This window comes from Neolamprologus multifasciatus, chromosome 3 (assembly GCF_963576455.1).
Source record: "Neolamprologus multifasciatus chromosome 3, fNeoMul1.2, whole genome shotgun sequence".
NCBI lineage: Eukaryota > Metazoa > Chordata > Actinopteri > Cichliformes > Cichlidae > Neolamprologus > Neolamprologus multifasciatus.
In genome coordinates this window covers 31252398-31279692 of record NC_140441.1, presented here as the reverse complement: position 1 = coordinate 31279692, position 27295 = coordinate 31252398, and the positions used below count along the sequence as shown (strand labels likewise).

The following is a 27295-nucleotide window of genomic DNA, read 5'->3' as shown; positions in this document are numbered from 1 at the left end:
CGCGTGTCAGATGCGCCAGACGCGCTCCTTTGACGAGCGTTTGATACGTTTTCGTGATGCAAATCTGCTTATGAATTTTCGCGGGACCTGCAATCGCGTGTCATCGCGCTTCTCCATTGGCTTTACATGTAAACCTGACGCTCTGGTCGCATCTATCGCGTTCACTGTAAGAGCCGTTTCATTTGCAACCGACACATCACTACTTCCGTTGTGTTTTGAACGTGCTTCGAGTTTTTACATGTTTTGGAGTTTGTACATGCTTTGTCTCTAGCGGCTACCGTAAATATACTTTTATTTATTCACTCCACATAAAATGTAATAAATAAATAATATAATACAAAAAACAGCTATTTACATTTCAACTTTTAACTATTTACATTTTCAGCTTTTTCCTTTTAAACAAACTTAAAGTGAAACAACACAAAACACTGTAAACTACAAAACAATTAAGTATAAATTAAAATATGCAAAATAAAAAGAAGATGCACATTCTCTGTCATATAGGCCTGCATGAATAAACCTTATGAATCCTTTATGATCCGCAACTGAAAATAGTTGTGGACCATTACTACATCATTCTAATGTGACGTTGTTGTCCCTGACACATCACTACTGGCTTTCCAGGAAGCAGCTGAACAATGAGGAAGTAAGTGCAGCTTGTTGTTGGTGTGTTTGAAGAAACTGTAAGTTTGCTTTGTTTCCTTTAACGGTTTGTCTTTAGGAACTTTACTGTTTCTTTAGCTCATGTTTGATTTATTCACACAACTAACTCTGTGTGTTTTTATTTCCGGTCTCTCCTTTAAAGTCGGTGTGTAATGTTTTTCTGGCTAACATCAGCTGTGCAGGGCTGGACTGGCCATCGGGCATACTGGGCCGCTTGTGATTTTAAGATTTTATGGGCCGATGGGGTTTTATTTCTTTTCTTTGTTTTAACGGTATAAATGAATGGTGGTGGATTGACCACTTGGTCATGATCGACTCTGGACTGGACCAATTACAGTCGGGGAGGTCAAACTTTAAAGTTGAGGTGAAAAGGAACGTGATTTGTCCCTATTAGTACTTAAGCTATAAAGTTGCTAATTCAATCATGAAACTGATCAATGATCAGCTGATCGGCTTTTCTCTCTGCGCAAGAAAGAGGAAACCAGGGGATGTCACGCTAAACAAGAACAACACGTTTAAGCTTGATCAGCTGTTGTTAGCATTTATTTAATATTACTTTCTAGTATCAGCTGATGTTTGCTGGAGCCACAGCTGTAAAGCTGCTGGTGTTCCAGATCTACTGGCGTTTAAATCAACTGGCGTTGGTCGATGTGTGGCAGACGAGCGTTTCAGGAGCTGCTACCGACAAACCAGCAAACAAAACGCCAAATGTGTCATCTGTGACACTTGTGAGGTTATCTCAAACACACTCCGTCAGTTTTATGCTGTTGAACAACAAAATGTTTAAAAACGTGGCGAGTTTACCTGGTGATATCCTCATGCGCGACACGATCGCGAAAACAACAAACAATTAACACCACGCCGATGTTGTTCACAGGACAGCAAGAGTAAACGATCGGGAGACTCTTGTTGTCGTTATCGTTCCCCTCGCACGTTTTATTTCTCCGATTTCAGCGTTTTTGATGCACAACTAAAGCGAGCAGTTTACTTTGTGCAGTAACATGAACTCGAATCAACCAGCGCCACCTCTGGCCAAGTGCCACAGCCTACAGCCAGATCATCTTGTGACACACATCAGCACCACGTTTGAATTCGTTTCATGCACATTTGTACCTTTCAATTGTGTCTGTTTGTGCGTCATGCAAATAAACCTTTGAAATGAATGAAATGATATCATGTATGTACTATCAGCCTACATTTGTACAAAATACCAAATTATATACACAAAGTCATAAGAATCACCACCGTTGTTCATCATGATATCAATACTTTTGCCCATAAGAAAAATGTCGTGAACAAATATATGACACACTAATATTTCACCAGTGTTGTAACATCACATGTGGTTAGCATAGTCTGCATGTGTCTTTTCTCTGCAAACGAACATTTTAGAGTTGGTTGTTATATACAGTCTGTATAAGTGTGGTCAATCTAATAACGATCCGTAAGGAGATGGCAGTTACGCTGAATGTACAGCAGTTACACAGTGATCAGTAATAAACAGTCTCCAAAACTTGCATATAATCCTAAATTTGGAACCCATCTACTGACTACCACATAGCAGCTGGAGCAGTCTCCAATGGAGGTCAGTCCACTGCTGCCACCTGTGGCCAAGTACCATAGCCTACTACTAGATTAACTTGTGACACACATCTGCACCTGCTGCTATGATCACATTGAGTAAAGGCTGAGTGGCTCCACTTACCCCCGGTACATCCAAATCTACCCACAAACATGTTGAAAGATGCAATGCCAGCAATGTGGATTGTTAACACTAAAAACAATCAGTAAGCAAAGACAACACAGATCAATTTATTGCATTTATTTAGGTAGGATGTTCAGATGGCCACTGCTATATATATATATATATATATATATATATATATATATATATATATATATGTTAGGGGTGCAACGATACTCGTATCGATATCGAACCGTTCGATACAGTGCTTTCGGTTCGGTATGCATATGTATCGAACAATACAACATTTTTAATTTATTTTATCAACTTTCCTTCTGACGATGCTGTCTGTGTTGAGCGCTCAGTGGATCTGCGCTCGACAGTGCAGCCTAGGCGGAGTAGTCGAATACAGATTCACTGAGCGCAGGGCAAGCTAGCGAGACAGAAGCTAGGCTAGTTGCAACATGGCAAATTGAACCTCCCCCACCCTCATTCAGATCTGGCGTTTGGAACTATTTTGGTTTTCATGTGACGTATGACCCTGAAGGTAAGCCTGTCATGGACAAAAGTAAAACAGTATGTTGGATGTGCCAGCAATGCTCAATTGGTGGGAACTAGTGTGTTAGCGCAGTTAGCTCGTTAATGTGTTGACGTGTTCCAGCCCCACTCATGAGGCGATCCGCGGTAGCTCGTTAACGGAGATTTTCCGTGTTGTGACGTTAACGTCATTTCAGATTAACGCTGACAGCAATAGTGGGAACACAACCAATATGACTGCACATTTACTCCGACATCATCCTAGTGCAAAGACAAGTGGATGCAGACAAAAACAAGCATGCATGCTACAAACTTTACCCGAGTCGTTTAGACAGCCGTTAGCACATGATTCTCCTTATGGGGACCTGATATGTTTAATATGCTGCTGAGAATATAGCCCAGAAGAAGCGTATAGTATAGCTTTTATTTTGGAAAGAGACATTTCTCCATAATAAACTCTCTTTTCCAAAGATGAGTGATTCCTCAATCAGATACAGGGCTCGCAAAATCGCTAGCCCGACGTCCCGGGGCTTTTTTCCAGTCGGGCTACCAAAATCTATCTCTGCCCTGCCCCTCGGCCTATAGTAGGAAGGAAAAATATATGTCAATGCTTTTGCATTCTTTCGGAAATGTAGCTGGGTAATTATGTCATTGGCATCGGCCACTGTCAATATGTGACATATTGAAATCGCGTTTGAATTTGCGCTTGTTTTTTGCTTTCACTTTGCAATCGCGTGAACTGTGTATAGAGAGCGACAGTACTGATTGGTGAGTGATGATAATTTGCGCACCAATTCCTCTGACATCGTCTTATCAATCGTTAGCTTACTATGCAAACATGACAAGTGAAATCTCCCGCAGCTTAAACATGTGAGAGGTTGATCGCGCAGAGAATCGCTGAGCGTTATGTTAGTGCCTGTGTAAAAGCAGCAGGATATATATTTTAGTTCTGCTGAGCCAAATAAGACAGGTCAGGGTGAAGAAGTGACAAAACGGAAAAGTTATGACAAATCAGACTATAAGGCAAAAAGAAAGTGCAGCTTTATGGTTTCATGGACAAAAGAATTTCTGTGGCTGCAATATGACGAGCTAAATAACCAGGGCTGCACATAAGTGGTCCGCAGGTGCGCATTCGCTGTCAAAATAAAAACCCGCACAAGATAAGAAGTTGCAATGCGTGTTTGCGTACATAAGATTTTCAGGAGGAGGACAGACATTTGTTTAGAACTCTTAAAGATGTCGAAGAAGCTCCTTTAAGCAATTACTGTGATGTTCCTCCACCTCCAAAGAAATGTCAGAAGGAGTCCGAACCACAAAAGAAGCACGTATTCTCGGAAAAGTGGTTGCAGGAGGTGAGCTGGCTTCAAACAAATGATGAACGCACAGAGATGTGGTGCAGAATGTGCCGTGAAAATTTAATAAATGACAAATTAATAAAAAGGCATGAACATTTTTTTTGTATCGAAAAAATATCGAACCGTGACACCAAAGTATCGAACCGAACCGAACCGTGAATTTTGTGTATTGTTGCACCCCTAATATATATATATATGATTGTGCACAACTGATGAGCTACCTCGCTGGATGTTTTTGGAAGAGGTCCAGTTAGATAGATTCCAATTAGCTCCCAGACATGTGACACCTGTCATTGATAAAAGAATCACATTTTTATAATGTACATTAAAACATTACTATTTTCTACTAAAATGTTACTGATATTTACCTTATTACACTGCAGTGGTTGCACAGCAGCCAAAGGTTTTTTGTTTTACCATTTTTTGGCACTGGTCACAAGCCAGGACCTTAAACATATTATATGTTCTTATTTATATTATCCAACAATCACAATTAATTAAACAACATAATTACAAATATTCTATAAAAGTACTCGATCAAGCTACAGTGTTAATTACTGTACATCATCCTGAAATCTGGGACAGGTCTTCAGGATAACTATGCATTTATTTTGTGCACTGTTGACATACTATACATTTGTTTTTATAAATGACAACTTTAAAAATACATACCCAATTCCCAATGTAAACTTACATGCCATACCAGTAAAATCTGGAAGATATTGCATTTCGATTCTTGAGTACACCAGTGTGTCCACCAATAGGACTTGAATGAAACTCCTGAAATAGTCCCATGGCTTCTTCTTTTGTTCTTATCACTCTCCTGTTTCCTAACAAGAGCTCCCTGCCTAGATTTAAAACATGTAAATTAATTATAACATGTATTTAACCAATAATTACATCTAGATATTTATTTACATTAAAATACTGACCCTTCAGCCTGAATTTTGCGGCGTATCTCCTAAGGGTTTGTCTCTGGGACTTGTCGTATTCTGATTGGTAGGACCCAGCAGAGAGAAAAATGAGCAGTTCCTTCTCTATAACTAAGGAGAAAATCAGACATTTTCAACATGGCTTTGGGATCCATCACTTTACTGTCAGATACACTCAATAACTTTCAACAGCTTCTGTTATCAAGTGAAAATAGCAAAGATTTCAGGGCTGGGCTAACATCCTAGTAACACCTCACACAGTCACAACTCATCAAAGCTTCTCATTATCATTAGGACACATTTAGGTCAATATCACTTCACATTTCTGTGTCATCATCCATCAAATGTTGACACATAGTGGGTTTGTCATTCTCTCAGCTGACACTGAGATGAAGCAGGAAAGAAGGAGTTGATATTTGGACAGCACACATGATGGAAAGGAGGATTTCAGTTGATGTGCACATGAATGATTTGTGTTTTCTCTGCAGGTGAAGGTAGAAAGTGTTTGTGAGCTGATGTGGATGTAAATTGAGCAGCATGGATCAGTGTGAGGACAGAGAGGAGGGAGTCCCTCCCTCTAAAACCATTCTGTGTGGGGAACGTGAGAGCCAGACCAAATCTCAGAGGTGAGATGACCATCTCTAACTGTCCATGACTATTCTCCATGTCACAGCTCAGCACTTGCATCACTGCTCCATCATTATTCACAGGAACCAGCCTGGACCTCCATCCAGCTTTGTGTCCTTAAGGAGTAACACGTCTAAAGGTGGTCTCGTTGATTTTAAAGTGTCTACTGCAGAGAGGTGAGCTGTCAGTAACATGAACTGATGTCAGTTTGTCTGATTTAAATGATTTTGATTGATGATTTTGATGATTTTACTGGTTTCTAAAATGCATCTCTGTAGGAGAGTAGTGTGTCATAGGGCACACAGGCACAGGTGTAACTGTCATGTTATCTGCTTTTAACACACATTTGGACACAATTGGCTGTTTTTAACTATTTATTTTAATCACAGGTGCAAATTTAGAGCTCACACATCTGGATCCTAAACTATGATGGAAACAGCTGCTAGCAGTGGGTAGTTTGACTTTAGCTTAGTGGCTAAGCTAACAGAAACAAGCGTGCCAGCTGTGCTCTGTGAGGATGATACACAGCTCTAGAAAGCAAACTAAGGTTTGCAGACCTTAAAGAGGACATCGCTCTGATCAGTGGAAGTTGTTTGTGCGTGCCACGTGATGCTGCGGGATTTGTTAACATTTCCATGATGGTACATCTCCTCGTATAACTGCAAACACATGAATGCTCCTAACGGCAGCTATCACAGCCACAGAGGCAGACTGTTTCTCACTGTTGCATTCAGGGACATTTGTTTTCCTGAAAAAGCTGTACTCTAATCTAAGAGGACTGTTACTGACAGGAAACAGCTGCATTATCTGCAGTCTGTGTGATCAGAGCTGCTTCAATGACTTTCATCAGATAATTTATCATTGAATAAAGCATGTTTGTGCCTGCAGCGGTCAGAGGTCACAGTCTGCAGGATCCAGCTGTCTGTCTGTGAGGAGTGACCTGTCCAAAGATGAACCTCCATACTTCAGTGATGAACCTGGACCAACGAGGTCAGAGAACTGTGATGAGCTCTTTTAGATGTTTGCATTTTCCTGGATAAATACGAGCTGAAAAATCCTCAGATTTTTACAAAGAAAACAATGAAACAAAAAGATAAAAATGTCAGACTTGGTCATTTGCTGTTTCAGGACAGTGATGCTCATATCTGTGGGGAAAGTGTGTACTGAGTGGATTCATGTTTGCCTTTAAAGAACAGAGCTGCTCTGTCTCTGATTCTCATGTCTTTGTGTCTGATCTGTTAAACAGTCTGAGAGGTCACAAAGAGACTCAGGGTAACATCTAAGCAGCTAAAGCCCAGATCATACTGGGTGGTGTTAATGAGACCTCCATCAGGAGAACACTGAACAACAGTGGTGTGGATGTAGTGGATAAATCCCAGGATACTGATGCTCAGACTTAATCACAGGGAACAAAAACAGATTTGATCTTCAGATTGTGACCTTTAGACTAGACGTTACATTTGTTTAGTGATTTCAATAGAGATTAAATGTGTGGAGGGTTGCCCTGAAAAACTCATCTAATTTCCTGAACTTATGAATCGATGACTAAGGAACCAAATTTCAATTGTATTGTTAGTATGACGGTAAAATTTTCACAAATTCATTAAATATGCAGTTTGTTTTATAAAAAATCAGAGGCGTCAGATGATTTGTGACAAAATGACACAACAGGTATTTCTCACATGTCCTACACTAATCTACCCAGTTTGTAAAGCTGTTGTTATAGTGGTGGAGGGCAGACCTGGGATAATGTTCTGGTCTTTGAGCAATGAACTGCTTGTAGAGGTGGCTGATGGTTTATCAGTTTTATCTCCCACTAAGTTAATTTGTTCAATTTAATGAAGTCTGAGCTTCTGCAACATCATCCATCAGCACTGAAAGAGAGTCCATAAAACAGACTGATAACAGATATTTTCACAATCTGAGAGTTTAAAACATGACAAACTTGATTCAGATGAAGTTACCTGAGCAGAAACTACTGGATCTTTATCTTGTGCTTGAACTGATTCTTCATGGTTCCTCCACAGAGTGGACCAGGAGAACTCAGAGGTTCCCAGTGGTCAGTCTGCCCAGCAGCATCAAACACACCTGGACTCCATATTTATGGTCTGTACATGTACAACAACTACTTTTACATCTATCGTGTTCACAGTCCTCTCCGTGCTGATGTTTGGCTCCATGATTTCAGTCTGATTGGCTCATTCATAAAGTATTCTGTTCCAGCTGCTGGAGGACAACATCATCACTTTTGTGAAGAACGAGCTGAAGAAGATCCAGAAGGTTCTGAGTCCAGATTACTCAGAGTGCTTAGCAAGTCGAAAAAGCAACAGCAGAGAGGCATTTGTGAAGATCACACTGAAGTTCCTGAGGAAAATGAAGCAGGAGGAGCTGGCTGACCGTCTGCAGAGCAGTAAGAGGATTTCTCTAAAGATTTAAGCTGCTGGATAAATGAAACATTTACTAATGTCTTAAGAGACAGAGCAACGTGTTTTAAAGATTATTGTTTTTGGAATTAAGTGTGTATTTTCATTTTCAAATGATATTCTACATATTTCTTCTCATTCAGAACTTCAAGCTGTAGTTTGTCAACGTAACCTTAAATCTGCTCTGAAGGAGAAGTTCCAGTGTGTGTTTGAGGGGATCGCTAAAGCAGGAAACCCAACCCTTCTGAATCAGATCTACACAGAGCTCTACATCACAGAGGGAGGGACTGCAGAGGTCAATGATGAACATGAGGTTAGACAGATTGAAATAGCATCCAGGAAACCAGACAGACCAGAAACAACAATCCGACGAGAAGACATCTTTAAAGTCTCACCTGGAAGAGATGAACCAATCAGAACAGTGCTGACAAAGGGAGTGGCTGGCATTGGGAAAACGGTATTAACACAGAAATACACCCTCGACTGGGCTGAAGACAAAGCCAACCAGGACATCCAGTTCATATTTCCATTCACTTTCAGAGAGCTGAATGTGCTGAGTGAGGAAAAGTTCAGCTTGGTGGAACTTGTTCATTACTTCTTTACTGAAACCAAAAAAGCAGGAATCTGCAGCTTTGAAGACTTCCAGGTTGTGTTCATCTTTGATGGTCTGGATGAGTGTCGACTTCCTCTGGACTTCCACAAAACTGCAATCCTAACTGACCCTGGAAAGTCCACCTCAGTAGATGTGCTGCTGGTAAACCTCATCAGGGGGAAACTGCTTCCCTCTGCTCACCTCTGGATAACCACACGACCTGCAGCAGCTAATCAGATCCCTCCTAGGTGTGTTGAAATGGTGACAGAGGTCAGAGGGTTCACTGACCCACAGAAGAAGAAGTACTTCAGGAAGAGATTCAGAGATAAGGAGCAGGCCAGCAGGATCATCTCCCACATCAAGACATCACGGAGCCTCCACATCATGTGCCACATCCCAGTCTTTTGCTGGATTACTGCTACAGTTCTGGAGGATGTGCTGAATACCAAAGAGGGAGTACAGCTGCCCAAGACCCTGACTGAGATGTACATCCACTTCCTGGTGGTTCAGGCCAAAATGAAGAAGGTCAAGTATGATGGAGGAGCTGAGACAGATCCACACTGGAGTCCAGAGAGCAGGAATATGATGGAGTATCTAGGAAAACTGGCTTTTGATCAGCTGATGAAAGGAAACGTGATCTTCTATGAATCAGACCTGACAGAGTGTGGCATTGATATCAGAGCAGCCTCAGTGTACTCAGGAGTGTTTACACAGCTCTTTAAAGAGGAGAGAGGACTGTACCAGGACAAGGTGTTCTGCTTCATCCATCTGAGTGTTCAGGAGTTTCTGGCTGCTCTTCATGTTCATCTGACCTTCATCAACTCTGGACTTAATCTGATGGAAGACCAACAAACAACCTCCAAGAAATCTGAAACAGGAGAATCTTCAGAGAAATACTTCTACCAGAGTGCTGTGAACAAGGCCTTACAGAGTCCAAATGGACACCTGGACTTGTTCCTGCGCTTCCTCCTGGGTCTTTCACTGCAGACCAATCAGACTCTCCTACGAGGCCTGCTGACACAGACAGGAAGTAGCTCACAGACCAATCAACAAACAGTCCAGTACATCAAGAAGAAGCTCAGTAAGAATCTGAATCTGTCTGCAGAGAAAAGCATCAATCTGTTCCACTGTCTGAATGAACTGAATGATCGTTCTCTAGTGGAGGAGATCCAACAGTCCCTGAGATCAGGAAGTCTCTCCGAAGATGAACTGTCTCCTGCTGAGTGGTCAGCTCTCGTCTTCATCTTACTGTCATCAGAAAAAGATCTGGATGTGTTTGACTTGAAGAAATACTCTGCTTCGGAGGAGGCTCTTCTGAGGCTGCTGCCAGTGTTCAAAACCTCCAACAAAGCTCTGTAAGTACATTTGTACTCATGTTTTACTTCAAACATCCAACTGTGTCAGTAACTTATTTCACCAGGCTTTCTGTCTTTGTATGAATTTGTATCCTAAAGTTTGGGATTACTCCTATACAACTGTAACCTCTTTGATGGCTCAAGAACTCTGTGTACTCGAAATGCTGAGTCTACCATAAACTATGATCATCAGTGCTACTGTTGTGTTATCAGTCTTTGTTTAAAAACTGCCAATGTTGTAATACCTTATATTCACATGCATGCTTTTAGATACATTTCTACTGCAGGTCTGTTTTTGGTCACAAATATTGGTGAAACACTCACTTTTACGTGCATGGTGGCTCATGCATTAAACAAAGCATTTGCATTTGAATTAGTGAATCATTGTAGCCACAGGAACGTCTTTAGTTACACTTTTAAGCTTAGATTTCCGGGCTCTTCCCAGGATGTAATGAGCATTACTTCTTCACCCACCTCTCTCCACTTTCATGTGTTCATGCACCACTGTTGAATTGAGTTAATTACTAAACTCTTCCTCAGTCTTCCACAGTGTGTTTTTTGTTTCTTTGTTGTTTTTGGCCTGCTCTCTCCCCTCACTCCCAAACTGGTTGGAGCAGATGGTTGTCCCTCCCTGAACCTGCTCTTCTTATAATAAGTTGTTGTTTGTTTTTTCGCCTGACTTATAGCTATTCTCATCATTGTCTTCAAATTAACTCACACACTGACTGCTGCTATAGCTTACCTGGCTGAGCAGGTGACCGATGTACTGAAGGTTAGAGTTGTGACTCCAGGGCCTGGGTTTGCTGCTGTGAATGTCCGTGCTGTCCACAGATATATTTCAGTATCAGGCTCTAAACTATGCAAATGGATCAGAGAAGATTACATTTCCAAACATGATTCAGAAATTATGTTTATACTAGATTTACAGTTTATGTTAATGTCCTCTGAATTACAAGGTGGAGGAGGTGAAGCTTACAAGGAGTAAGTGCTGATAGAAGGACAGCTGTGTTTTAATGAAGCTATTTAGTCAACCAGTAATTGTATTGCATGGTGGCATTTTAAAAATTCATTTGACTGATTTAATTAATTTGTTTTTTTACAGACTAAGTGGCTGTAACCTCTCAGAGAGAAGCTGTGATGCTCTGTCCTCAGTTCTCAGCTCCATGTCCTCTTTTCTGAAAGAGCTGGACCTGACTAACAATGACCTGCAGGATTCAGGCGTGACGTTTCTGTCTGCTGCGCTACAGAGTCCACATTGTACACTGGAAACTCTCAGGTCAGGATCTAAACATTCCCACTGCTTATCATTTAAGGTCTGAATGATATTAAACAATAAACAACCAAGCTTTGTAGAATTGGCGAGTGACCTTTGACCGGGGTGGCTTTTAGCTCAGGTGGTAGAGCAGGTCAGCTACTATCCAGAATGTTGCTCTCCGATGCACTGTGAATGTGCATGAAGCACTAAAACAGCTTAGATAATGATTGGGTGATTGGGTGAATGAACGAGTTGTATAAAGTGCTTTGAGTGCTCAGATGGAGTATAAAATTGCTATATAAGAACCAGTCCTTTCACCTTTTATTCATATTTGGAGGGCTTATGAGGTTCTTAATTACTGTCTGAAAGTTTTTACAGTCACATATTTTGTAAAAGAGAAGTATTGTTCGGTTCATGTTTTCTGTGGCATGTTTTGTTTGACACATCAATGAGCAGGCTATTTGTTCCATCCATCCATCTTCTTCCGCTTATCCGGGGCTGAGTCACGCGGGCAGCAGCCTAAGCAGAGAAGCCCAGACCTCCCTCTCCCCAGCCTCCTCTTCTAGCTTGTCTGGGGGAACGCCAGTAAACGCCAGGGGAACGCGGTAAACCAGCAAAAAACTAGAGCAGCCGGGCTACGTAAAAAGTGTAGGGGGGCGTGTTTGCGGTCATGTCTAGCGGGTGTGTGGGCAGGAGCATTACACAGTCGCTCCACCTCAAGTCACTACTGCGCAGACTCTGGCTCCAAAAATGCAAGATGGCAGCCTCCACAAGCGGGATATTTTGGCTTTATTTTTTCACAATGGGAGGAGGCGGTGTCACGTTGTCCATCTTTTATACAGCCATTGGACGTGGAAACTCAGGGCAAGGACAGCAAACTATCAGTCTGGACTTTTCTTTATTTACATTAGCTGTAAGTGAGATTTCAGAGCAATCAGAGACTGTGGGTCTGTGTATGAAGTATAATTCATGTGCAGTTGTTGAAATTGTAGAATGAGAAATAGCAGTTTTGGGCTATTTCCTGCTTGTGCTGATGAAAATGTTTATTGACGTGTGAATTCATTCTTCAACGCTCGATTCTGCCTAAACAACGTGAAAGCTTTGCTTTTCTTATTTTTGTGTATCACAATTTAATGCACTGAAGAACAATGAAAACAGGAAACAGAGACAGCTGGCCTTCAAATTAAAAGCTGCTCCTTCTGAAACGTGTTGGTGGTAAACTTTAAGAAGAGCTGAAGCACATAAATAATCTACGTGCCTAAATATTAAACACAGTTGAGGCCAGTGTTGTTAGTCCACGTCAGAAGATGTTGGAATAAAAATGAGTTTGTAGTTTGTCTGTTTTAATAATGTGACTGAAAAAAGGTGATGGACTTCAAATATCTCCATTTCTTTCCAACTTCACCTTTAAAAGACATGGGGTTCCTGGAATGAAAAAACATGACTTTTTCACGTTTTTTATGATAAATGTACAACTTTAATGTGAAAAATTCAGAGATTTTTTCTCTTGTGTTTTTTTGAAGCTGCTTCCTGTTGGCTTCAGCTGTTTGGAGTTTCCATTTTCTAAACTTCTACATTCTGAACCTTCTTCAGCTCTGAAAAGATTATGAAACACTGAATGATTTCAAGCACACACTTTGTCTAATAAACTTACATCTTACATTCTTTATACAGATTGGGGAGCTGTGGTTTGTCAGAGATCAGCTGTGATTATCTGGCAGCAGCACTGAAGTCCAACCCCTCCCATCTGAGAGAGCTGGACCTGAACTCCAACAACCTGCAGGATTCAGGAGTGAAACAGCTGTGTGGTTTTCTGGAGAGTTCAGGATGTGGACTCAAAACTCTGAGGTCAGTCACCATGTATTACTTGTGCTGAGATGAATATGATGTGAAAGTTGTGCTGACACTAAACTGCAGACACAAGGCTGATATTATACTGATCCACACTGAGGATCTTCATTGTAAAGTCTGTTTACGTCTCTGGTTTAGTCCATTGATTGTAGCAGAACAATGTTCACATTTCAAACAGTGATACTCAGCGTATGGCCCGTAGCCCACACGCGGCCTGCCGACCTTTCCTAATTCAGATAGAGGGTACCCCGATTAACTGTGTACCATTCTTCCTCACAGTTCTAAGTATCAGACACAACAATGAATAATCCACAGCCGACTCTCTTTAGAAGGTCAAAGGTCACGACATCTCCAAAATCCACATTGTGACACACGTTTCCATCAGTGTGATTGATTCTAGTCAAATAATGATTGATAACTGATCAGTGTGCGACACAGTAAATGTTTGCAGTGCCGGAAACTTCCAATCTAACAGCAACACTGTCCACAGTGTCAGAGTTACAAAGATGGAGATCATAGATTTTATTCTGAGCTGATGGTAAATCTGTGATGTCACTGCCGTCCCGATCCTGATATATTGATGACTGATAAAAGTTGTAAAAGCTTCATGTTTAGCAAAATAATGTTTAACTGGGAATTCTGCTTTTGTGACAAGTTAAACTTGTGCAGATGAACACTCTCCTCTGAGTTTGCGTTCAGGAGATTGACACCCTCTCTACTTTTACGATCAGCTTCAAACTTTTCTTTTTGATAAAGCTTATTGTTAGAGGTGGATCAGGTGATCCTGAGTTATGCTGCTATAGGCTCAGGCTGTTGCAGGACTTCCCATGATACTCTTCTTTCTTCTCCGCCCACCTCTTTTCACTACTGATGTTTTTATATGTCACTACTGCATGCTCTTAACTTTTGTCTTCTCTCTTCTTAGTTTGTGATTTGTTCATGTCTCTCTGAGCTCATCTCTTCTCTTCCCCTTCACCCTGCAACCAGTCATTGTAGATGGTCCTCCTGTAGCCTGTTTTCACTGGTAGGATCTTTCTATCAAAAGGAGTTCTTCCTTCCCACCATTACCAAGCACTGCTCACAGTGGATTGTCTGATGGTTGGGACTTTCTAATATTGTAGGGAATTACCTGTTAAATCAAATCAAATCAAATCACTTTTATTGTCACATCACATGTGCAGGTACACTGGCACAGTACATGTGAGTGAAATTCTTGTGTGCGAGCTTCACAAGCAACGTGTGCAAAGTACAATAACATAAGAACAAGCAAAATATAAGAATGGCTAAATCTGAGATTTATATGAATAAATATATGTACATATATTTATATGAATAAATATATGTACAATATAAGAGTGTATGCATATTACTGAATGTGTATACTAAATATGTATGTCTACCTGTGTGTGTGTGTGTGTGTGTGTGTGTGTGTGTGTGTGTGTGTATGTGTGTATACATATTTTACAAATTAAATAGAGTAAAAAATAAAATAAAATATATAAAATATACAGAGGTTGGTAGTTGGATATTGTGCAAAACAAGTGGCATTTATATACAGTATGTAGTGCATAATGTTGAAGTTCCAGTAGTGAGGGTGAGGTGTCTATGACGTGTTCAGCAGTCTGATGGCCTAGTGGAAAAAGCTGTCACTTAATCATCAGGTACTCCTGGTCCAGTGAGCAGAAAGGATTTGACCGGGTGCATGTTCAATAATCACACCAGCTGTTGTTGATCATGAAACACACACCACTGCCTCTGCTTTTACCAGTAAGATCCTGTGACCTGTCCGCGCAGTGCACAGAGAACCCCGGTAGTTGTATTGCGGAGTCCGGTACCTTGTCCGGAAACAGTCACTTATAAATAAAGTTAAATTAAACTGAATGGACGTAAATGGATAATGTTATTGTATCTGACAAACAGAAAATCATTGTTCACAGATGGATTCATGTTTTGTGTGTCTGCAGTCTGTCAGGCTGTCTGATCACAGAGGAAGGCTGTACTTCTCTGGTCTCGGCTCTGAACTCCAACCCCTCCCATCTGAGAGAGCTGGACCTTAGCTACAATCATCCAGGAGACTCAGGAATGAAGCTGCTGTCGGCTGGATTGAAGGATCCACTGGACACTCTCAGGTATGAAGAGAATGTCTGATAGAGGAGGAAGAGCTGGAAACATTTCCTGTGTCCTTCACTCACTTCCTGTTTGTTTTCTGCAGATGAGACATGAACAATCACACATGGAGTATTTTTAGGGACAGACACACTAGTCTAGCTGGATAGTACATGGATATTTATGTAGGGGGTCTCCAAGGAGTCTGTTTGCAGGAACATTAATGATAACTGATAACACATATTGGGATTTTAATTAAAAGTAGACCTACAGTTAGGTCCATAAATATTTGGACAGAGACAACATTTTGTAATTTTGGTTACCAGTGAATTTTAATGGAAAAAACTCAAATACAGTTGAAGTTCAAACTTTCAGCTTTAATTCAGTGGACTACATACACAGGAGCCTGACCCTGAAATGCTCTGTATGAAAGGTAAAATAATACTGAGGACAGGTGAAAGATGCAGAGGCAGGTGAGGAAGTGACAAAAGGAGCCTTTAGTGGCCAAAAGACAACTCCATCAAACCGAAAGCCAAAGCAGCACAAGAAGCATGAAAAAAACAATAAGAGCTGCTTGAATTCTCCAAATAGTGAGGAAAGGTGCTTCATTGCTTCCTTTATTTTTGTCGTGGCTGACCAAACGGACTCACGTGCAGATCGCTGACAGTATATTTACAAATTTTATTCTTTACACAAACAACAGGTGAATATTTACACGGTGAAGGGAGATTCACTTGGACTCCACAGAACATTCCACAGGCAGTAATCCACAAAACGCTCCAGTAATCCACACACTCTCCACTGAGACGAACACACGGGGAAAAATCCAAGGGACATGAGGGCAGGCTTGGGGGAAATCTATTTACTAGTGATGTGTCCTGTGTGTCGAAGCGTCGAATCGTGTGTCGGGTAATCTCGGAGGCGTTTCTGTGAAGCGCGTATCGAGGCTTGCTTTGATTACGTATGCAGTGACGTTCGAGGCCTCGCGGGCAGTCCGTACCACGTGACTGATTCAGGGACTGGTTCACCGGTTCGCGCCAGATTCGAAATAAAATGGGCAGAAAAACACAGCTGATTTCCCATCACACTGTGTTGTGGAATTGGATTACGTAAGTGTTACATAGTTACTTGAGCATTTCTTCTTCGATGGAACCAGGAAGGAAGAGATTTTTTTATTTCATTTTATCTCTCCTAATAAAGTATGCACACAGTAATAAATATCACAAATGATAAGTACCATAATATAAATAAACAACACTATAGATCCTATAATCTGATCTCTGTCTTTTAGTTTATTAAAAAGTGAAGCGCCAAATACTAGTTTGTGTCATTATCCAGATGTACATAAGCATGATTACACGGGTACTAGCGGATTTTGATTATCGATTAAAATCGATTCTAGCTTGGATAACGTGATATCGATTCATTAAAATCCTGAATCGATTTTTAATATAAATATTACTACATTTCAACCACCACCAAACAGCTAAAACAGTAAATGAGAGCAGGTACACCGATTCTGCACAAAGTACGTAAACACAAAGCGCTGACGCATCAGAATCAGTGAGATGTTGTCTTTCTCACCAGACAGCACTGACACGGTCGGGGCTGAAAGCCGACAGCTCACTGATTCTAATCTAAGGCATCTGCTGTGATGCTTACACATTAGATAAAGTCTCGAAAGGGTCAGCTTTCTTTTTATAGTTATAAAAATATGCAAATGTACTGATCTATGATCTGAATTATACTATTGACTGACTGTCTGAGGCTAACAGTTACACAATCATACCAAAACTCTGTCCTGATAGTTTCCACTTTCTCTTTTGTATCAGACATACTGAGACAATATTCGGGATAAATAACCAAGAAAACAATTTATTTATTCAGTTTAGAGGTTTACACATCATTATAATCACAGAGCCCGCTTCACTTGAATTGTCCACTTGATGGCGCAGTAGAGCAAATGAATCATCACAATGCTTCGAATCATGAGTCGACCAATTGGGTGGAAAGCTTCAGTTCATCATGAGGCTTCATCTCACCATCACTACTATTTACAAGAGAAAAAAGTTAGCGAAGGAAAAAAATCACGGGAGACAGCTAGATTCTGCTGACAGTTACTAACTGCAGTCTACAATGGTCCAGCGAGGAATAACACCAAACTGCTGTCACAAATAGTCCAGGGCAGGTCATCAGGGAGATCACTCTCAGGTGTGGAGTGGCAGGTGCGTGGGCCAAGGGCGGGAGCCCATAATGAGCTCCGCCCAGGCATAGTGGAATTCAAAGAGAGAACAGAGAGGGGAGGGAGCGAGAGCAAGAGAGAGCAGAGGCAAAAACAAAAACACACATGTAGCCACACAGGGAGAGCCAGGCAGACACGGTACCATGACAATTACCTCCTTTAGCAGAGGAGATACTACTGGAGCATCCTTTATGAAAGCAGAGGACATATATACTAGGGGTGCAACGATACACAAAATTCACGGTTCGGTTCAATACTTTGGTGTCACGGTTCAATATTTTTTCGATACAAAAAAATGTCAATTCCTTTTTAATTTGTCATTTATTAAAATGATAAATATATATATTTTAGCTCAAAAGTACAGTTTTTAAATTTAATGTTGCTGAAACAACAAAATAAAAAAAATAAATTTATCTGATCGAGAAATCACTCATCTTTGGAAAAGAGAGTTTATTACAGAGAAATGTCTCTTTCCAAAATAAAAGCTATACTATACGCTTCTTCTGGGCTATATTCTCAGCAACATATCAGGTCCCCATAAGGAGAATCATGTGCTAACGGCTGTCTAAATGACTCGGGTAAAGTTTGTAGCATGCGTGCTTGTTGTTTTTGTCTGCTTCCACTTGTCTTTGCACTAGGATGATGTCGGCGTAAATGTGCAGTCATATTCATTGTGTTCCCACTAGTGCTGTCAGCGTAAATCTCGTTAAAATGACTTTAACGCCGTAACGCAGCAAATCTCCATTAACGAGCTACCGCGGATCACCCCGTGCATGGGGCTGGACGGCATCAACATGTTAACAAGCTAATTGCGCTAACGCACTAGTTCCCACCAATTGAGCATTGTGTGGCACATCCGACATACTGTTTTACTTTTGTCCATGACGCGCTTATCTTCAGGGTCATACTTCACATGAAAACCAAAATAGTTCCAAAGGCCAGATCTGAATGAGGGTGGGGGAGGTTCAATTTGCCATGTTACAAGGAGAGCTTAACTTCTGTCTCGCTAGCTTGCGCTGCGCTCAGTGGATCTGAACTCGACAGTGCAGCTTATGCGGAGAAGTCGAGCCACTGAGCGCTCAACACAGACAGCATCGTCAGAAGAAAAGTTGATAAAATAAATAAAAATATTTGTATTGTTTGATACATATGCGTACCGAACCGAAAGCACTGTATCGAACGGTTCAATATCGATACGAGTATTGTTGCACCCCTAATAGATACTGTTCCATAATTCATAGCTAGCAGGAAGTGTGGATTTGTTGTGTGGAGGAAGAGGTTTGTGTTTGTCAGAGCGCAGGCTGAACTCCAGTGGAAGCAAAGCTGTCACAGTGGAGGTTTATTAGGTACGGTGAGAATCCAAAGATAGCAGTTTACTAGAGACAAAGTCATGAAGGAGAGCAAAGTAAATGCAGTGCATCGGAGAATACTCACAGCCTTTCACTTCACTGCTTCCACATTTTGCCATGTCTTATTCCAAAATGGATTCAATTATTATTTTTACATCAAAATACTATGCACAGTCGCTCTTAATGACAGGTTGAAAAAATGTGCCTGAGATTTATTTATATATATATATATATATATATAGGGAGAGAGAGATATATATAGATATAGATAGATAGATAGATCACACAGATAATATCTGTAAGTATTTACAGCTGTGGCTCAGTAATTTGTTGAAGCAACATTGGCAGCAATTATAGCCTCAAGTCTGTTTGAGACAAAGAATCCATGTTTCTGTTTTTGCCTCTTTTTGAACTTTATTTTGAAAAATCCAGCATACAGAGTAGAGTAGGACATCCCATGAATATGGAAAGTTACTTAAAGACAAGAACCTGCCAAAACAGAGGTGGTAAAGAAAATCTGAGAGGTTTAAATGCGGCTGCATAAAGCCAGGATTAACACATTTGGGCAGAGGAAAAAGAGAGAATTAAAATAATAAATGAGAGAAAAACAACAATAAGTTATTATCATTACCAGTGTTGGGATCATTACACAAAAGAGTCATGGATTACACAGTAATTGTCCTTTTTCTTAAAATCCAGCACATTACTTAATTACTTGCCAAATAAATGAATTAATTGAACCACTTCACTGTAAAATCTAATTAGTTCCCCAAACTTAAAAAAATGATTCAAACTCGTTCCCTAAAAAAGAAACAAAGTAAAGCTTACTTAAGATATCTGTGTTAGGACAACTTATTAATTACAAGTATACAGTACTAAGAATAACATGATGTTTCTGAGGGCACAATACTAATTGTTTACTCACTGATAAAAATTTCAAGTTCTGCTAAATTTAAAAAAAAAAAGGTTTCTGGTAACTTCCTTTTTTTCTAACACATAAATCTATCCTTATAATAATGGATTGGATTTATATAGCGCTTTTCAAGGCACCCAAAGCGCTTTACAATGCCATTATTCATTCACTCTCACATTCACACACTGGTGGAGGCAAGCTACGGTTGTAGCCACAGCTGCCCTGGGGCAGACTGACAGAAGCGAGGCTGCCATATTGCGCCATCGGCCCCTCTGGCCAACACCAGTAGGCGGTAGATGAAGTGTCTTGCCCAAGGACACAACAACCAGGACAGAGAGCCCGGGGATTGAACCGGCGACCTTCCGGTTACAGATACGCTTCCCAACCCCCCTTTGTTTTTGTGTATGGACACAAAAGCAACAAAACAAAGCAGCACAACGACTTCACAGTGATTCTACTGTAGAAAAGTGAGCAGGTAGAAATGGAGGCTCCAAGCCTGACTGCTCATCACTGCCTTTGTTGTCTGTTTAAAAATCAGCCTTGGGTTTCTGGACTCCAGTCAGCATCCACATAGCTATAACATTGCTCTGGATTCTGGCGTTGTCACTTTGTGTTAGCATGCCATCTGTGCACATGGTTGCAAAGAGCCAAAGTTGTGATAGCAGCATAATGCAGTTGTTTGTGTCCTGGATGTGGTGTGTATTTGTGCATTAAAAATCAAATGTATATCTCCACTATAAACCACTGCAGCATTTTCCTCCTGAGGGACACGAACTAAAAAAAACTGATTGTAGCTCAGTGTGGAGGAAGGAAAATGCCTGTTTTTGATTTTTCTTTTCTATCCACGCTGCGTCCAGACAACTGTAATGTAATTACAGCATTGAGTACAGTTACATGTTACATTACTGATTCCCAATGTGTGCGATATATTTGTCCAGTTTGGTGTTTATGCCTGCGGCCTACTATTTATATTTGATTCCTGCACACTTGGAGTGAGCTCACCCATCATTTAGTTTTACATGTACAATCTCAATAAAGAGCTTTTCTAATTGATCCCATTCTAATGTCACTGACAAAGGTTATGTGATGACAGTACTGTGTTACTTTGAAATGCATCATATCCAACACTAATTAGTATCATTATTAATTCAATTCAATTCAATTTATTTATATAGCGCCAAATCACAACAAATGTCGCCTCAAGGCGCTTCATAGATACAGAGAAAAGCCCAACAATCATATGACCCCCTATGAGCAAGCACTTTGGCGACAGTGGGAAGGAAAAACTCCCTTTTAACAGGAAGAAACCTCCGGCAGAACCAGGCTCAGGGAGGGGCGGCCATCTGCTGCGACCGGTTGGGGTGAGAGAAGGAAGACAGGATAAAGACATGCTGTGGAAGAGAGACAGAGATTAATAACAGATATGATTCAATGCAGAGAGGTCTGTTAATACATAGTGAGTGAGAAAGGTGACTGGAAAGGAAAAACTCAATGCATCATGGGAATCCCCCGGCAGCCTACATCTATTGCAGCATAACTAAGGGAGGATTCAGGGTCACCTGGTCCAGCCCTAACTATATGCTTTAGCAAAAAGGAAAGTTTTAAGCCTAATCTTAAAAGTAGAGATAGTGTCTGTCTCCCGAATCCAAACTGGAAGCTGGTTCCACAGAAGAGGGGCCTGAAAACTGAAGGCTCTCCCTCCCATTCTACTTTTAAATACTCTAGGAACAACAAGTAGGCCTGCAGAGCGAGAGCGAAGTGCTCTAATAGGGTGATATGGTACTACAAGGTCATTAAGATAAGATGGGGCCTGATTATTTAAGACCTTGTATGTGAGGAGCAGGATTTTGAATTCAATTCTGGATTTAACAGGAAGCCAATGAAGGGAAGCCAAAACAGGAGAAATATGCTCTCTCTTTCTAGTCCCTGTCAGGACTCTTGCTGCAGCATTTTGGATTAACTGAAGGCTTTTCAGTGAGTTTTTTGGACATCCTGATAATAATGAATTGCAGTAGTCCAGCCTGGAAGTAATAAATGCATGAACTAGTTTTTCAGCGTCACTCTGAGACAGGATATTTCTAATTTTAGAGATGTTGCGCAAATGGAAGAACGCAGTCTTACATATTTGTTTAATATGTGCGTTGAAGGACATATCCTGGTCAAAAATGACTCCAAGGTTCCTCACAGTGTTACTGGAGGCCAAGGTAATGCCATCCAGAGTAAGAATCTGGTTAGATACCAAATTTCTAAGCTTTTCAGCGCCGAGTACAATGACCTCAGTTTTATCTGAGTTGAGAAGCAGAAAGTTAGTGGCCATCCAAGTCTTTATGTCTTTAAGACATTCCTGCAGTTTAACTAATTGGTGTGTGTTATCTGGCTTCATGGACAGATAGAGCTGGGTGTCATCTGCATAGCAGTGAAAATGTATGCTATGTCTTCTAATGATGCTGCCTAGGGGAAGCATGTATAATGTAAACAGAATTGGTCCTAGCACTGAACCCTGTGGAACTCCATAATTAACCTCAGTGTGTGAAGAGGACTCTCCATTTACATGCACAAATTGGAGTCTATTAGATAGATATGATACAAACCACTGCAGTGCAATACCTGTAATACCTACAGCATGTTCTAATCGCTCTAATAGAATATTATGGTCAACAGTATCGAATGCTGCACTAAGGTCAAGAAGGACAAGCACAGAGATGAGTCCACTGTCAGAGGCCATAAGAAGATCATTTGTAACCTTCACTAAAGCTGTTTCTGTGCTGTGATGAGCTCTGAAACCTGACTGAAACTCTTCAAATAAACCATTCCTCTGCAGATGATCTGTTAGCTGTTTGACAACTACTCTTTCAAGGATTTTTGATATGAAAGGAAGGTTGGAGATTGGCCTATAATTAGCTAAGACTGCTGGGTCTAGAGATGGCTTTTTGAGTAAAGGTTTAACTGCAGCCACCTTGAAGGCCTGTGGTACATAGCCGATTATTAGAGATAGGTTGATCATATATAAGATCGAAGAATTAATCAATGGCAGAACTTCTTTGAGCAGTTTTGTAGGAATGGGGTCTAAAAGACACGTTGATGGTTTGGAGGAAGTAATTATTGACGTTAACTCAGAAAGATCGATTGGAAAAAAAAGAGTCTAACTTAACATCAATGGAACTAAGAGTAGCTGTAGATAATATTACATCTGTGGGATGATTATTGGTAATTTTTTCTCTAATGATAACAATTTTATTTGTGAAGAAGTTCATGAAGTCATCACTCATTATTATTACTACTACGCTCCTACCACCATTAATGACAAACAAGTTTTTTATTTCATTAACACCATGCAGCTGAAACTGATTAAAAAAACGCTCTGGTGCTTATTTTAGTCAGACATTGGACTGACTTGATGCCGTACTCTCATTAACAGTTTTTTATAGTAAAGGCAGGGAGGTGTCCTTTCCAGCTAAACAGAAGAGGAATATAAAGATAATGAATGTCACAGTTTGAAACAATCAATTTCATTCAATACAGTGGTGTACTGACAGATCCAGGATCAGTCCAAATCATCAGCAGTTTGATCCACGTATGGATTAAAGTGTATTTGTGAAACTGTTGGACTGTTCCTTTATCAGTGTCTAACAGTATGTGTATGAGAGCCATGCAATGTCCATGTGTGCATGCTGAAAGAGACAGTGCTGGTCTGACCCCCCCCCCCCCCTCCTCCTTTCAGGGTGGAGCCTGCTGGAGAACAATGGTTGACACCAGGTCTGAGGAAGTGTAAGTGTGTTTTTAATGTGATTCATGAAACCAAAGCAGCACACATTCAACCATCTTCAAACTGTCACATCACTCACTCACATCTCTGATGTCAGGTGTCATCATCAAAGTGTCAATCAATGAACAGATGATGGATCAATAACTGCAACTGGATTGTGTTTGTTCTCTCCATCAGATTCCTGTCAACTCACAATCGACACAAACACAGTAAACAAAAGACTCAAACTGTCTGACAAAAACATGAAGGTGATGCGTGTGGAGAAGGTTCAGTCGTATCCTGATCATCCAGACAGATTTGATGTCCGTCCTCAGCTGCTGTGTAAAAATAGTCTGACTGGTCGCTGTTACTGGGAGGTCAAGTGGAGAGGAAATGTTTATATATCAGTGAGTTACAGAAGAATCAGAAGGAAAGGAGACAGTGATGACTGTGTGTTTGGATACAATGATCAGTCCTGGAGTCTGTGGTGCTCAGATGTTCTTGGTTACTCTGTCTGGCACAATAACAGAAACACATCTATATCCTCCTCCTCTGTCTCTAACAGAGTAGCAGTGTATGTGGACTGTCCTGCTGGCGCTCTGTCCTTCTACAGAGTTTCCTCTAACACTCTGATTCACCTCCACACCTTCAACACCACTTCCACTCAAACTCTTTATCCTGGATTTAGTATCTGGTCTCCTGTTTCCTCAGTGTGTCTGTGCTGAGTTGAGTGTAAAGAGTGTCCTCCTGTTAGAGAAACACTCTGACTGTTGAACAGATAGTTCAGTCTGTACATGTCTGTCTCTTTCACTCAGAAACACGTTTTCAGATTCACGGATTCAATCAGTTGATGTTTTAAACTGATTGAATCCTCTTCAGATGGGTCATAATGCACGTGGCTTATCTAATAAACAGCAGGCGCTGCATTGATTATTTGAAACTAGTCTTGTCTTAATCGTGCACCTTTTGTATTTCATGTTAGAAAAATTGCTTTGAATCTTCAAAGACAAAAGATATAAAAGGTCAAGACAATCCCTAATTTTAAATAAAGAAAGAACTGCACCAGCTTTGGTTGAGTCACCTCCAAAAAACCTCTTAAATGGCATCTACTGTCTGGAAATGTTTGTAAACTTCCCTTGCCATCTATCCCCAAAGGTTCTCAATTATATTTAAAGCAGGGGAACATGCAGGTTGGTCCAAAAGAGTGATGTTATTCTCCTGGAAGAAGTCCCTTGTCATGCAGGCATTGTGTACTTTAGCGCTGTCCTGTTGAAAAACCCAGTCATTACCACACAGATGAGGGCTCTCAGTCATGAGGGATGCTCTGCAATGTCTGGACATAGTCAGCAGCTGTTTGATGCCCCTGAACCTCCTGAAGCTCCGTTGTTCCACTGAAGGAAAAAGCACCCAAACCATTATAGTGTCCCCTTCACTGCAAAAAATTGAAAATTAAATTGTTATATGAAAATTAAGTAAAGGTCACATTAAAATGTGAAAATTGATCTGTTGAATTAACTTTTTGTTTTGTTTTTTGCTTTAGAAACCTGGAATTACAGCTTCTTTGCTAATTTTTTTTTAAGTGAAAATGTGCTACATTTGACATTTATTACATTTATTTGGTGCATATTGTTGAAACATGTCAGTTTCTTATTCACTGGCTAGTGACTGGCTATGTAGTGCTGGGTTTTATGTAGGAGTGACACTGCTTTCTATGTCCAACCTTTCATTCGATACATCTTTAAATGCTCTTTCATGTAATCAAGTTTGGGGGGTTTTATTAGCTGCCTTTTTTTGGTAAACAACTTCTTTATTTTAATTTTGTGCTATTTATTGATAAGGGTTTTTCTGTGTTACTGGAAGGTCTTTACCTTAAATTATCACGTGCCTTGAGGTGACTGCAATTTTGCACGACAGAAAATAAAAGTTGAACATGTACCTTACAGAGGACTGAAGACGCGATCACATCTGGGTAAGAGTGAAGACAACCCAAATTTATCATTTATTGTTTTTGTAATTGTCAGTTAAGTTCAGTATGAACACGTATAAATTGTTATACGCTTTCATATAACAGTTGCCTGTGTTTAGGTGGATGCAGCTGGCAGGCAGACACTCATTGTTTTTAATACATACAAAGTTCAGTGTCTGATTTTTAATTGTATGAGTACAATTGCATAAGAAAAGTGTCATGGATGCTACAAAATTGAATTTGCAGAAAATTAAAAGTCGCAAAAGAATTAAAAATGGTTCCCAAAATGTGTGCATTTATAAATCTTTTGTTAAAATGTGTTGCATTAAATATAAACTGAATAAAGTATGAGAAAAACATTTGTTTTTCTAAGTAATACTAAAGTAGTTTCTTTTGGATGTTTCCATGATTTAAAAAAAAGTCATCTTTTGATATTCTATAACTTACTCAGACTAAAAATCTAATTTTCAAGAGAGACCTGGACCTGAAATAAGATTAAATGAATCACATTAAGAAACTCCCCTTCCAAACATAAACTTTAACCATTTTTCAAACACAAACACTCAATGAGTCCTTCTCCAATCCTGGTTTTTGGACTGTATTTACTATTATGATCATGACTTGTCCTCTGCTGCTAGGGGTCCTTCACTGTGCAGTAATTCCTATTCACCCACGTGTCAGATCCTAGTTAGTGAAGTGGAACTCGTGTCACATAGAAGACCGGGCACCTCCTGGGTGAGGTGTTCCAGGCATGTCCCACCGGGAGGAGGCCCCGCGGCAGACCCAGGACACGCTGGAGAGATTATATCTCTCGGCTGGCCTGGGAACGCCTTGGTATTCCCCCGGATAAGCTGGAGAGGGAGGTCTGGGCCTCTTTGCTTAGGCTGCTGCCCCCGCGACCCGGCCTCGGATAAAGCGGAGGAAGATGGATGGATGGCTTAAAAGCAAAGTTTGTTCCAGAAACTAACCAGTTTAAATGGTTCTGCTCAAAGAGTGGTTAAGTATCCAGCCAGAATTATGCCACCAGCATGTAGTCTCTTTTGACCCTGTGTGGCTTAGAGAAAATCCAAAATCATTTTAAACTTTTGCACCAAGTCTGGCTGGCGTTGGGCTTTCTATTTCACCAGGTTGCTCATTGAGTCTATCAGGTTATGCGGAATCTGTTTATTTGTTCCTGTCCACTGCTTCTGTAAAAACGTGGACTAAAAAAGAACGTCTTATCTTGTCATGACTTGTCTTATCTTATATCATATATCAAGTAAGTAATTAAAATTTTATTTCTAAAGCACCTTTCAAGACAAATTTACAAAGTGCTTCAGGACAAACTACCAGTGCAAAATACCAGGGGGAAAAAAAGAAGAATTAACTAAATGCAAGTCTGAAAAGATGAGTTTTTAGTTGTTTCTTGAAAGAGTCCACTGACCTCAAGCTCGGAGGAAGAGAGGTCCAGAGTCTGGTGGCCCCTAGGGCTGCCACAAACAATTATTTTGATAGTCAACTAATCGATTATCTTTGCGATTAGTCGACTAATCAGATCATGCATCCATTGGACGTAAAACGTACAGCTTATTGCACCAGCATGCATCTGCTCTTATATAACTATCATTAGCTTATAGCCTTAAATGTTTAAGGTATGTGCTAACTAAAAATAAAGACAAGATGATAGTTTATTAAAGTTTTAATGAAATTTGGAGATTGTC

General features: G+C 40.5%; 1 protein-coding gene across 6 annotated transcripts; it reads left to right on the top strand.

Moving 5' to 3' along the window:
- The first annotated feature begins 595 nt into the window (after nt 1–595).
- On the top strand, nt 596–25197 carry LOC146522555 (protein NLRC3-like). 6 transcript variants are annotated; one of them, XM_085138308.1, is made up of 12 exons: nt 596–646; nt 5660–5797; nt 5882–5974; nt 6687–6788; nt 7826–7904; nt 8022–8208; nt 8365–10168; nt 11271–11444; nt 13098–13271; nt 15239–15403; nt 23606–23652; nt 23828–25197. In XM_085138308.1, exons 2-12 carry the CDS (start codon nt 5709–5711, stop codon nt 24352–24354), a joined length of 3441 nt encoding a protein of 1146 aa, XP_084994434.1. In that variant the 5' UTR covers nt 596–646; nt 5660–5708; the 3' UTR covers nt 24355–25197. The 6 variants fall into 6 exon arrangements, 5 of the variants coding, with proteins under 5 accessions (XP_084994434.1, XP_084994420.1, XP_084994438.1 ...); XM_085138294.1 differs by having other exon boundaries at nt 621–683; XR_014870274.1 differs by lacking the exons at nt 23606–23652; nt 23828–25197 and adding an exon at nt 17628–23100 and having other exon boundaries at nt 621–683; nt 15239–16253.
- The last annotated feature ends 2098 nt before the right edge of the window (nt 25198–27295 follow it).

Excerpts from the sequence above, each read along its gene's own strand:
- LOC146522555 (XM_085138308.1), top strand. The coding sequence starts at position 5,709 with ATGGATCAGTGTGAGGACAGAGAGGAGGGAGTCCCTCCCTCTAAAACC. Across the intron at positions 8,209-8,364 it reads GGCTGACCGTCTGCAGAGCA|AACTTCAAGCTGTAGTTTGT; the intron begins GTAAGAGGATTT and ends CTTCTCATTCAG. Across the intron at positions 10,169-11,270 it reads AAAACCTCCAACAAAGCTCT|ACTAAGTGGCTGTAACCTCT; the intron begins GTAAGTACATTT and ends GTTTTTTTACAG.